Consider the following 13526-nt stretch of genomic DNA (forward strand, 5'->3'; position numbering starts at 1 on the left):
CAGTACGGGAGCATGAACTTTCCGCTTTATCTGTCTGTCTGTCTGTCTGTCTGTCTGTCTGTCTGTCTGTCTGTCTATCATCTATCTATCTATCTATCTATCTATCTATCTATCTATCTATCTATCTATCTATCTATCTATCTATCTATCTAACCATCCATCCATCCATCCATCCATCCCATCCATCCATATTTGTCAAACATGTATATGATAGTAGTAGCTTGTATAAGATTTTGATTAATATTGATTGTTTCTTCATTGCTTATTCGACCCCCATGACAATCATTAAGTGTTGCACCACATATTTTCTTTTATGTGCACTGAGAGCATCTGCACCAAGACAAATTCCTTATGTGTCCAATCACACTTGGCCAATAAAGAATTATATTCTATTATTATTATTATTATTATTTCTAAACATAAGTAAAAAGTAATGATAAAAGACAATAGGAAAGGGATGGTAGGCTCAATGATGCGCTTATGCATTCCTCTTACCTCTTGGGAATGGAGTGAGGTTGACTGTAGACAGTCTAAGATTAAAGTTTTGGGGGTTGGGGGAAGAAACTACAGAGTTCAGGTAGTGCATTCCAGGCATTGATCACTCTATTGCTGAAGTCCTAAAGAAACCAACCACATTTTATCTTCTGTAATGTGGAAGCTCAGCTTCTGCACTTAAGGCACAAAATGAATGGAGGTAGTTAATAATTCATATTGGGGGTCTTTAATGTTTCAATTAGTGTGTGAAAAACATTTCCATCAATTTATCTACTTGTTTTCATTAATAATAATAGTAATAATAATAACAACAACAATTTATTAGATTTGTATGCCGCCCCTCTCCGAGGACTCATTAAAATGGGGACAAATTAAAATGTGGTGCATGGCAGGCAATCATTCCTATCACCCATTTCCTCTCACTTATGACTGTATGTCTGTAACTTATTGCTTATCTCCTTAAGATTTTCATTAGTATTGTTTCCTGATAGCTTACTTGACCCCTATGACAGTCATTAAGAGTTGTACCTCATGATTCTTGACAAATGTGTATTTTCTTTTATGTACACTGAAAGCATATGGACCAGAGACAAATTCCTTGTGTGTCCGATCACACTTGGCCAATAAATAATTCCATTCCATTCTATTGAAGGCAGTGTGAATTTGTTCATGAAGCTTACAGTTCATTCATATATATAAAGGGGAGGACGGGTTGGCGGGATAACTGAAACCACCTAGAAAAAGATTTGCTCCAAACCGCACATGTGGATAAGGAAACTACATTTCCCAGACATCCAGAGAAATCGGAAATCTTCACTGGGCGGGGTTTCGGCTCTAAGCGCGAACAGAGGGGCTTAAGTTCTTCATCCGCAATGAGCGGCAATGACCGTAATGAAGGGGCTACTGAGGATTGGAACTACTTTTCCCGACTCTCTCTGCGACTTAGGCGGAAGCGAGGTATGAGCGTGGTGTTGCATTTGCGTTGTGATAGGACCGAGGAAGGGAGTAAGGAAAATCTTTAATACCGGCAATCATTGTGACTCTCACTCACCCGCACGTTCATTCTTGTAAAGGAGCATACAGTATTGTCTTCCCACTGATATTTTGCTCAAGAAAATTTTGCTGCTGCTGCTGCTGCTTTTCCTCTTTTGCCAATATCGATCTTCCTGTGGTTTTGATTGTCAAATCGACCAAGTTCCTTTATTTTCCCCAGGAGAGTGCCGCACACTTGCTAGTTCTTGGGTCTGCTGTTGCACGCTCCTCTTCATTAGAAACCATTAAAACAATCGGTAATCTGTATGTTTTTGTGTGGACAATTATTCTGTCTTTTTCCAACACAGTTAATGTTCGTTAGGCCACTTAGTCTCAAAAAACGACTATGCATTTTTCTCAAAATGTAGCACGGCGGTGCATTTTATTGTTTACTCAATGAGATTGGTATCCCTCGAACAATATAGAGCAGGGACACGCTAAAATTTGTAACCCTTTAATAAAGCCTAGCTTTGAAATTTTAGCCTTTAATGTTACATGTTATGCTATTGGTAAAAAAATATATGTTTTATTTTTATTTTTTTTATTCCCCCCCCCCCCCCCCAAGACAAGACAAAACATCAACATACATAAAAGAAACAACAAACATACAACAAAAAGTAGGAGCTATTGCCGCTCTGCTCTTCGGAGAAAAACCTTTGCAAACCAATCATACAGGAAGAGAAAAAAACATATTTATTTATTCATTCATTCATTCATTCATTCATTCATTCATTCATTCATTCATTCATTCATTCATTCATTAGATTTGTATGTCATCCCTCTCGTAGACTCCTATTATTTACAAATTTTTAACTATGTAATACTATATATTCAATTATTTCGATTATTTATATATTCTTCTATTTAACCAAACATAGACCTAATCCCAGGTTTTATAATATTCAGTCTCTTCTTGTCCATTAAATTTTTTAAAAAAGGAAATACGATCTCTAAACTATTTCTGTTAATTTTGTTGTTGCAAGCAGCATTCCTTCTATTGAGATGGACAGATTATGATCCAAAGCACTTGTGCAATCCATTTGAGCTTTTCTTCTTTCCACATCTACTTCCAACTATAGTGATTTTTATTTATATACCTAGGTGGATACATAATTAAAAATAATATTAGTTTTATGGTCACAGTTGCATATCTGATTGATTTTGGGAGGAGAGCAGAAGTTGCCACATTCAGAATTAGATTTTATCTGATTTATTTGAGCAGGTACTGTGTCTTATATTTTTTTGAATCCTGAAATAAGCGCTTGGCCTTACTGCCAATGTACGCAAAAGCCCGATTGAGCTTATTATCAGGGAATGTCTTATTTTTTGGAAAACAAGGCAGCCCATATGCTACTATCTGTGTGCTTTTAAAAAAAAAATTACTACAGTATTTAGGTGATATAATAGCCAAAAATATATTTCTGGTAGACCCCTGCAATACACGTGTCATGTTTTCCTTTTTCCTAGAAGCCAAAATGGTTCAGTATCTTTGTACAATTTTGAAAGCAAAGTTTATGTATAGCAAGCCAGAATAATCTAACTTGTCCCCAATGAACATTTATTGAATAGTAATGTGGATGCTGCAATTAGGGGAGCAATGCTAAGTTTATAATTTATCCAAATGAAGGAAATAAAAACAGCTGACAATAAATCACTATCAGAACAAAACAACTACAAAGCTCTTTTCATTCTCTAAACTTTGGCATCCAATTTCAACGTCTAGCCCTCAAAAAATCCCTATACATGTAAATCAGCTACAAAAACCTCCCACGGCAGTAACACTTGTCATTGGATCCAAGGGATAGTGCTCACAACCAAAAAACTAATGTGCTGAACATGACCAGGCTAAGGACGCTGGTAGGCAGAGCCAGAATTCCTCCCCCCATGTTTTCCTCTCTCCAAACTAAAGTGTGTCTTAATACTCTGAAAAATATGGTAGGTTTGAAGTCAATGAGCTGTTGTGTAGAGATAATTAATCTAATTAAAGTGAGAAAATATATTTTTGGATGAGGGAGAGCTAATCTGGCTTTTAAACTAGAGGAGTAAGACCACTGGTGAGTAAACAACTGCCAAGAAAACAGAATGAATAGACCAGCAATGTGAACTAATTTGGGAATTGCCAGTTTTACAATGCAAGGTAGACACAAAGGAAAAGTAAACACAGGGAAGCTATCTCATTATCTGAAATGTCCCTGCACCAAGTCTGCAGAACTCTTGGAAGTCAAAAGTGGCAGCTTAATACTTTTAAAGTAACTGCATGCCACAAAGGAACAGTTGGCAGCACAGTGGCAGTTATGCAACTTGCAATATCTATAAGGCCTGGAGGCACTTTGCAATGTGTCTTTTAGGGAGGAAGTTATTGCAAAAACCTCGGTGGAAGCTTTGTTTGGTAGCAGGGTATTGGCTGTTTTCCGACAAACAAAGCAGCTTGGTGGGCTGCAAATTGTGCATCCCTGCTCCATGCTAATGACAAAATATGGGTAAAAACAGATGATCTGGATTGTGAGGCAGAAAGACAAGTACAGTGGAACCCCGACATAAGAGCTGCTCTACTTAAGAGCAACTCGAGATAAGAGCTGGGAGGGGAGAGATATTTTTGTTCTACTTACAAGCCCAAATTCGAGATACAAGCGCCAAGGAGCTGTCTCCTGAAGCCAAACGCTAACTTCCGCGTTCGGCTTCAGGAGACAGCTGCGAAGCGGCGCGCGTGTTTTAAAAGGTTGCAGCCGGCCTGGGGGGCTCGGGGGGGTGCTTGCAGCTTTCTTTCTTGCTCTTTTTCTTTCTCTCTTTTACCTTCCCTTCCTCTATTTCTTCTTTTCTTTCTCCTTCCCACCTTCTTCCCTCCCTCCCTCCCTTCACTCATTCCTCTCTTACTCTCCCCTTTCATAAGTTTCCTTGCTTCCTTCCTCTGTTCCTGTCCCTTCCCTCTTTCCTTCCTTCCTTCCCACCCTCCGTCCATTCATTCACCCATTCCTCTCTTGATCGCTTAAAGCCGGTCCCTGGTGCAAAAAGGGTTGGGGACCTCTGTCCTACAGGATTGGGTGGCAGAGAAGTTGAACATATGTAAATTTAAAAGTTTAAGAAAGTTTACAAGTTAAGTGAAAGAAACTTCATTATTCATTTATATGTACATGTACATTTCTTCATTAAAAACATGTCTTTCTGCATAATTTAGACTAACTTTGTGAGTTTTTTGAGGGCTGGAACCAATTAAAATTATTTACATTAATTCCTATGGGGAAAAGTCGTTCGAGATAAGAGCTGCTCGACTTAAGAGCCCAGGTCCGGAACGAATTAAACTCGTATCTCGAGGTACCACTGTATGGTATAATAGGGATTAGAAACGGTGGCATGAATCCCATCAGTGGAACATTAATCTTGATAAGTATACTGTACTTTGTTTTAGAGGAACAGGCAGTACGAGAATATATAGCATAGCATTATATAGTCAATAATTAACTTAATTTGTTGTAAATTTACTTAACATAGATTAATTGGATTGATAACAACCTGAGCATGGACAATGTCTGGCAAATTAACAGAAAGGGTAGCTTGCATGTTGGCTCTAAACCAGTCAGAAGAGGTAGAGTCAGATTAGCCCTGACCCTGCTGGTCTTCTGTAAAGACAAGTTTGTGGCGCTGAGCTTGGGGTTCTGGATGTATGGCAAAGCCTGTGCAATGATTGTGACTATTTGTTTGCTGGTTATTTTGATTTTTTTAACCAATTATATATAACTCAAAAACATTTCAATACAACTCTTGATTTTTAGAAAAAGTATTGAAACATTGCCTGGCAATTTGGAGAAAGTACTATGTTTAAAGAAAATATTAAAAAAGAGTGAGCACGGAGCACGTCCATTTCCTTTCTCTATCTATAAAGGTACTTGTGTCTTGTGAAGAGAGAAGTTTCGGTCATTATGAACTATTAATGGACATTTTCTACTATTTATTCAGCCTCAACTTCTGCTCGAAAAGCAGAAGTGAAATCTTGACTGTTGCCTTTCTCAAGAAGCAGTGGTTGCAGGTGCAATATCTATAGAGCCCTTTTTTTCTTCCTTTCTACTATAAACCTTTGAAACTATATTTCATGATATGAGTAAGTAGCATTTCTGGTCTTTAAAAAGATGATAATCCTATCAATTAAACTAATGGTAACGATTGAGCTTTGTACATATTGCCACCCATGTAGAATATGGGCTTGAATAAGCCCAGAGAGATAATACTTTGTCTTCTGAACAATGAATTTTAACGGGTAAATATATTAACATATTTTCTCTAGCTCTTTCTCTCAAGCTCCTCCTCCTTGGGTGATCATGATAAAAATAGTAAAATTGAAGCGCGTGTGTGCCATACAGCAGAAAGCAATGCAATTTGGAGCTGGGTGAAGGCAATATTGGCTAAGACGACTAGAAAGCTGAGAGAGGAGATTTGGAATTTAATTTCTTATCAATAACCTGAACTGTTTATTCAGCTTCTGGTATCTTGATTTATTTTCTCAGGTGTGCTTCCAAGTAGCATTGAGATGCCTACAATTCCATTTCTACCATATTCAATCCTGGTGGGAAATCTGGGCATCTTGTGTTTGGGGCTTACAGTATATTGGAGTCAGCACTGGCTTGGCGGCCTTGCCTGGGATGGTTCTCATATGATGTTTAATTGGCACCCAGTTCTCATGGTGACAGGCATGGTGGTCTTATATGGTACAGGTAAGTGAGAAAAAAAAGTTTCTCTGTCCTTTCCCCCTCCTTTTAGTGTGCAAGCGGTGATAGTGCCAGAGCGCTTCATCTGACTGACAATTTCCCCCTTTTCCTCTGCAGCGGCACTAATGTACCGTTTGCCCTTTTCCCAAGAGGGTTCTAAGCTCCCTTGGAAGGTGCTGCATGCAACACTTGCTTCAATAGCGTTTATCTTTACCATTCTGGGATTGGAGGCTGTCTTCAAGTTTCACAATGCGCAGGGGATCCCCAACATGTATTCTCTACACAGCTGGCTTGGGCTCTCTGCCGTGCTACTTTTTTCAGGCCAGGTAGGTAAGAGCATACTGTATATTTATTTATTTATTGGATTTACATGCTGCCCCTCTCCGAGGACTCACTCGTTTCCCAGAGAAGAGATGAAAGGCTACAAACAAGCGAGATCAACAATATTTACAGTAACTCCCAACCTTTTATTTTTTAGTGTAACTTGCCTCCAATCATTAATCTTCAGAAAGGATTAAGAAATCCTGCCTGAAACTCTGGAGACTCATTGCTGGTCAACGTAGAGTTGTGGGTGAGAAAAATCAATGCTCTGGTTTGGTCCAGGGGGAAAGCATTTTGAAATTCCCTGATATTTCCCTGACATTTCCCTGTAACTTGCGATCTAGTTAAGGCACGGTCATAGATGACATCATACCAAACGGCTAAGCTGTGGAGAAATATTGGTAGCTGAGGAAGCATGTTGTTGCCACAGTTATGCTCATTTTTGCTTGACTCTGCCAGGCAGAGAGATGATTTTTCACTGACTTTTAAACATTTTAATAGGTCCCCCCCTGCCGATTTATTCTGTTTTTTTCACAAATTCCCTGAAAATTCCCTGATTTCCAGGTATGGTGGACACCCTGAAGATAGCTTCTAGGACTCTGAGGGATAGCCAATTAGGCAAAGATCTGAATGGTTTATCTTTTAATATGTAATCAAATATTGCTAAACCTTTTGTGAAGAAAGATTTGATGGTACTTTTACATATATAGTGGTACCTCTACTTATGAACTTAATTCATTCCGTGACCAGGTTCTTAAGTGGAAATGTTTGTAAGAAGAAGTAATTTTCTCCATAGGAATCAATGTAAAAGCAAATAATGCGTGCGATTGGGGAAACCACAGGGAGGGTGGAGGCCCTGTTTCCTCCCAGATTTCTAAAGAGGCCCCACGGAGGCTTCTCCCCACCTTTTCCGGTCCTGTTTCTTCCCAGGATAATCCTAGAGAGGCTCCACGGAAGCTTCTCCCCACCTTTTCCAGCCCTGTTTCCTCCCAGGAGATTCTTAGAGAGGTCCCACAGAGGCTTCTCCCCGTCTTTTCCGGCCGTTTCCTCCCAGGAGATTCCCAGAGAGGCCCCATGGAGGCTTCTCTCTGCCTTTTCCAGTTAGTTTCGGAGGCTTGGGTTTGTAAGTGGAAAATGGTTCTTGAGAAGAGGCAAAAAAATCTTGAATACCTGGTTCTTATCTAGAAAAGTTGGTAAGTAGAGGCATTTGTAGGTAGAGGTACCACTGTATTGTGTTCCCTCAGTTTCTTATCACCAGAAATTAATGCTATAAACAAAAAGATTACTTTTCTGCTACTGGGAAAATTAAAATTAAACCAAAGAATTATGCATATTAATCATACATTACCTAAAGAAACGTGCAATGTTTTGCTTGCTAAACACATACTGTATTGTGAGAGATGGAATTGCATACAACAATCATAGAAACATAGAAACATAGAAGTCTGACGGCAGAAAAAGACCTCATGGTCCATCTAGTCTGCCCTTATACTATTTTCTGTATTTTATCTTAGGATGGATATATGTTTATCCCAGGCATGTTTAAATTCAGTTACTGTGGATTTATCTACCACGTCTGCTGGAAGTTTGTTCCAAGGATCTACTACTCTTTCAGTAAAATAATATTTTCTCATGTTGCTTTTGATCTTTCCCCCAACTAACTTCAGATTGTGTCCCCTTGTTCTTGTGTTCACTTTCCTATTAAAAACACTTCCCTCCTGGACCTTATTTAACCCTTTAATATATTTAAATGTTTCGATCATGTCCCCCCTTTTCCTTCTGTCCTCCAGACTATACAGATTGAGTTCATTAAGTCTTTCCTGATACGTTTTATGCTTAAGACCTTCCACCATTCTTGTAGCCCGTCTTTGGACCCGTTCAATTTTGTCAATATCTTTTTGTAGGTGAGGTCTCCAGAACTGAACACAGTATTCCAAATGTGGTCTCACCAGCATTCTAATCATATTTTCACAAATGTGTCCATATGTGGTTGAAGTACTAAAGTTATATTATTATTTTAAATTAAAGAGGTGAAAGAAAAAAAGAACTTCTGCTGACTATGTTATCTTACTGGCATTGCTAATCATGTATAAGTAAAGTTAAATAGACTCAGGTACAATTCAGATACTATAATGTAAGACTTCTAATTCGTGTCTATCCTTTCCAGTGGTTAATGGGGTTTGCTTCCTTTTTGAGTCCTTGGACGCCCATCTGGTTCCGAGCCCTCTACAAACCTGTCCATGTTTTCTTTGGCTCTGTCATTCTTGGTTTGGCTATTGCATCCTGCATCTCAGGCATTAATGAAAAGTTATTCATGAGATTGTGAGTAATGGAATTTGGTTATGGGTTGATAGGGATGTAGTGAAATGGGTCCTTGTATTTTGTCTTTTGATTCTGAGGTAACAAGTAATCTCTATAAAAAGTTAATGATTTGGCTTGTCAGTTTCAATCTAGAAAAAAGGAAAGAAGGGTCAAGCTGATCTGGACTTAAATTGTTATGGATTTTGATAGTAACCAAAATACTTATAAATATGAAGGGGGTGTTCGTAAAGATTTATCAGGCACTCAGAATCCAACTACAGGGATGCCCTTAGAATTGCCCTGTGGCATTTTTTCTTGAAATGTCTATATCAGTTTCAACCAATATTGCGCTTTCCATATTTAGAAGTTGCAGAAAGGGAGGTTTAACACCTCTTGGTGACCCAGGGGTCTGGAAAGCTGGTATAAAAATATTTCCAGCCTTTGTATATTTAGTTTTTCCAACATAACAAGTAAAGATGTTGAACTAAGTATGGAAACAAATACCATAAGCATACCTAGGTTTTGTATTATGACGTCAATAGCAAATATTTGAAAGTCTGCAAGAGCAAAAAAGCTAATAGATAAAGCCCCAGATGACCACAGAAGAATCCATGACCTAAAATTTTTATTTTTGGATTTTTATAGAAATATGTGAATTAAACTATTTTTCATCAAACACTTCGTTTGACTATATTCTTAGAAAAAATTCAACAACACCGTATTCCAAGCTTCCTGCAGAAGCTAGGTTTGCCAACTTTCTGGGAATGCTGATTTTGGTGTTTGGAGTGCTAGTGTTGTGGGGTCTTGCCATACCAGGATGGAAACGTCCAGAAGTGAATTCACAAGACATCAGACAGGTGAGGAATTATGCTATGATGGATTATAGAAAATGAATATGGTTTTTTAAGGTGCTTTGAAAAGTATTTTTGAATGCTACATACACAGAACACACACACATACACACCGTATACAAAAACTCAGTTGCGACTACATTCCAAAGATCTGGGGCACACACAGAGAAGGCTTGTCATCCATGTCACAAATGTAGGCAAGTCTCATACAATCTCAGTTGAATGGGGGTGATGTTGGGAATCAAATAGAAAGAGGTGTTTTTTCAATCTGCTTCAAACTCTAAACCACATTGGGCCTTAAAGTTAATACTCCATACTTCACCCAAAAGAAACACAAAACAGAATTGGGCAGGGATTGCAAGCTAGACAAGATATAAACCTGGTAAACTGAGAATTAAATATTTAATTGATCTATCCTTATCCTATGGATCCCCAATGTGTAAATGCTGCTCAGGGAAAAAATAGTTTCAGCAATCTAAATATTTTAAAGACAAATAGCTGCATAATTTTAATTTTATTCTGCTAATACTAAACAAAAATGCTAAAATTATACTTTAATAATAATCTTGTTCTCCTGCCATACACATTTAGCCACCATTCTGGCTATTTAGATGTTATCGAGTCTAAATCTAAAGCATTTAATTCTCAAACTTGGGATATTTAGTCCTCAAACCTGTATTTTAAAATAATCATTAAACTGCTGAAATAAAACATTTGCAATGTATATAGCTTTCAGTTCAAATGAAGTGGGACAATTAAACAAATTGTCATCTTGAAAACTGAAAGGTGATGGTAAACAGCTACACAATCATTGAAATAGGAATTTGTGACTCTAGATCAGGGCTGTCAAATTCATGCTCTGTGGCCCATATGCATCATGCACTGGCTACCACCCACACCCAGTTTAACCACGGAGGAAAAAGTTCTGATATGTCATGTGATGACACAAGTTTAACACCCCTGCTCTAGATAATAATTAAAGAAAAATTCCTACCATTATTTTCCAGCATACATACTGGTTAAAGTTGTCAGAAATTGTAGCCTAGCAATACTTAACAATACTACTTATCACTCACTCATAGTTGAAGCCACTCATTTCTCAATACCTAGGCACAACTTTATTTGAGACTTAGGGCACAGGAACCTTCATTATATAGACTGTGTCTCTATTTTTCTGTAAAATTAGATAAATGACTTATGATTCCATGAAATGCACTCTCAGAATTTAACATGTGAATACTAATCTTAAAGATAACTGAAGTTGCCACACCCCCTTTCACTATAGGAAAAATATTGTTTTATTGAATCCAACTTCTGATTTGCTTCCTGTACAGCCTCTATTACAAGAAACCAGATGAAGAATTAAAAGAGCAGCTGTATGGTGCTACCAGTAAGGGTTTCTTCATTGAAATTTGTAGCCTTGCTTGCTGCCAGTACAGCAGCTCAGACCATGAACTGATTCAGAAAGATAAGGTTTTTCTGGTAACAGACATCCAGATTTGTTTCTCTGGGTCTGATTTTTAAACTTGAAATATTAGTTATATCAGGATTGCTGGACATTCAGTAACATTTGAATAAATCTGTTTGCAAAAGTGCCATAAAGTTCAGAGTTTTTTGTGCTTTTCATTAACCAATTAAAATCCTAAATAATCAATTAAAGAAAAGCTTCATTTTTCTTGGGATACTTGGGTGAAAGGATGTGCTACACAAAGTGCTTTGTGTGTAATCTCAGTGCTGCATTGTTTTTTAATTGAATATAATTTTCTGAGGGTTTTTTATATGAATCTGTTCAGATTCCATGTATCATAGAGCATAGTTTGTTAGTTTTGGGGTTAACATGTCAGATGAAGCCAGCTACAGGTAGTATAGAGGGTCTTCTCTTGATTGACAGGGATTTCCCCCCCCCCCAATTTTGTGCAATAATGCATCAGGTAGACAGCCAAATCTTTTGCCAGTTCACCTACAGAAGTTGTGTTTATATAACACATCAAGCCATAATTGAACGTTAGTTTGCCAGATAAACAAATGACTAGGTTGCCATAATATCTTGGTTTACAAAACACATTGACTGGATTTGTGATTGGACAAATAAGCAAACCAAATATGGCACAGTCTAACAATTTTTAAACATTTTGGTCTCAGGACTTAATTTTGCTAAAAATAATTGAAGACTCCAAAGAACTTTATTTTGATTATATCTATCAATATTTACTGTATGTTGTGGTTCAGCCTGAGGCTGCTCAGGGACAGGCTGAGTCTCTGCTAGCTCCATGCCCGGAGGATGACAGCGCAGAGGAGGGGGCTGAACAGTCGGACGGGGGAGAGGAGAGTCAGGAATGGGATGAAGGAGAACAGCATGAGAGCCCCGGGGGGGGGGGGGGGGGCTCTCTCCCCAGCCAGTAGCTTGGAGTCATTAGGTGATGACGCACAAGCTGTCATTGACATGAGACAGAGACGTTCAGAGCAAGGAAAGGAGCAGTTAAAGAAATATTATCACCATTGAATTAGAAACAGCTGGGTTTGGGTGTGGTCCTCATCAGCAGGGTTTAAAAGGCAGGCAAGGCCTTGAAGCCATGTGGAGTGTTATCATTTGGGAGTTGCGGTGACCTGCTTTGATTCTCAGCGTCTCTGATCTTGGCTTGTGGCCTAGCAGTCTGGAACACTCGTGGGAGGCATATGTTTGCTATCTACAGCTTCGTCTTGGCAGCAAGAATCTGGTATTGCTTCATGGACTATTGCCTTTGTGTATATATTTGAAGTTCCAGCGTTTTTCCTGTTTGTAAGGACATTTTCTGTTACCTGTGTTTTCCTTGAATTATATAAACTGCCTTTACCTTTTACCAGTGTGTCTGGCTTCTCTTTTTGGGTTGGTATTGGCTTCTGGAGTGACCCAGACAGAACACTGTATTAGAAATTAAAACTGAGATTTTAATGTATTTGACTTTGGGATCCCTATCTATACTTTGAAAACTACTAGTGTAATGTATTATGGAAATGCAACTACCTTGCTACCTTTATATGATTTCTAGTTACTTGGAATGATAGGATATCAATGGAGATAATTATTTTCCAAGCACTTTTTTTCATTTGATTACTGTAAACACATCAGATTTAAAGAAAACATTGAGATTTCATGGTCTTTAATTAGTCTCTGATTCAGGCATGCTAACTAAATACGATTTTTTTTTAAAAAAAGTATTTATTTTCCCAAATAGTGAAAAACCTGAGCTACATATTTCCCACCCAGTGTTCTTCTGTATTTATTTATGTCCATGGAACATAGTCTTACTTTTGTGTTAACAGTAGCGTGGCTACTGAAATTCAGTTGATGACAAAACATAATCATTAGTTAGACTCCTTTAAAATGCCTCCTGTTTGCTATAAATTTATTCTCAGAACAGTAGACTTTGTGCTTGTGTGAGGGTGAAGTGCAAGCTATTACATATATTACAATAATGTCCCAATATGTTACAATAATGTGACACTAACTTTACTTTTTCTTAGAGCTATAATCTAATCACTTTATTTTAAGCCATCTTTCATTAGAGTTTAAATATGAGACTTTGTACTGGATCACATGTCTGGTTTAATAAGATACATTATTCTATATGGGAAAATAATGGGATTAGATCTTATTAGAAAAAAATATTAATCAACCCTGGATGCTTTTCTTAATTCTAATATATCTATCTCCTATCTTGTTAATGTGGAAATTGAGCCCCTTTCTTATTTGTGCTAAATTGCTTTCTTGGTAATGCTAATAAAAGATTATACTATTCTCCATAATCAACAATAGAGAAATGCCTGAACTTAATCAAGCAACTGA

At 37.8% G+C, this 13526-nt stretch overlaps 1 protein-coding gene across 4 annotated transcripts; it reads left to right on the forward strand.

Moving 5' to 3' along the window:
* The first annotated feature begins 1353 nt into the window (after positions 1–1353).
* CYB561A3 (cytochrome b561 family member A3) lies at positions 1354–12538 on the forward strand. 4 transcript variants are annotated; one of them, XM_070767133.1, is made up of 6 exons: positions 1354–1452; positions 6027–6233; positions 6345–6553; positions 8716–8870; positions 9550–9706; positions 11035–12538. In XM_070767133.1, exons 1-6 carry the CDS (start codon positions 1368–1370, stop codon positions 11056–11058), a joined length of 837 nt encoding a protein of 278 aa, XP_070623234.1. In that variant the 5' UTR covers positions 1354–1367; the 3' UTR covers positions 11059–12538. The 4 variants fall into 4 exon arrangements, with proteins under 4 accessions (XP_070623234.1, XP_070623226.1, XP_070623253.1 ...); XM_070767152.1 differs by lacking the exon at positions 1354–1452 and adding an exon at positions 1462–1500; XM_070767142.1 differs by lacking the exon at positions 1354–1452 and adding an exon at positions 5583–5623.
* Positions 12539–13526: the final 988 nt, after the last annotated feature.

The sequence above is a fragment of the Erythrolamprus reginae genome, chromosome 1 (genome assembly GCF_031021105.1).
Source record: "Erythrolamprus reginae isolate rEryReg1 chromosome 1, rEryReg1.hap1, whole genome shotgun sequence".
NCBI classification, from domain to species: Eukaryota; Metazoa; Chordata; class Lepidosauria; order Squamata; family Dipsadidae; genus Erythrolamprus; species Erythrolamprus reginae.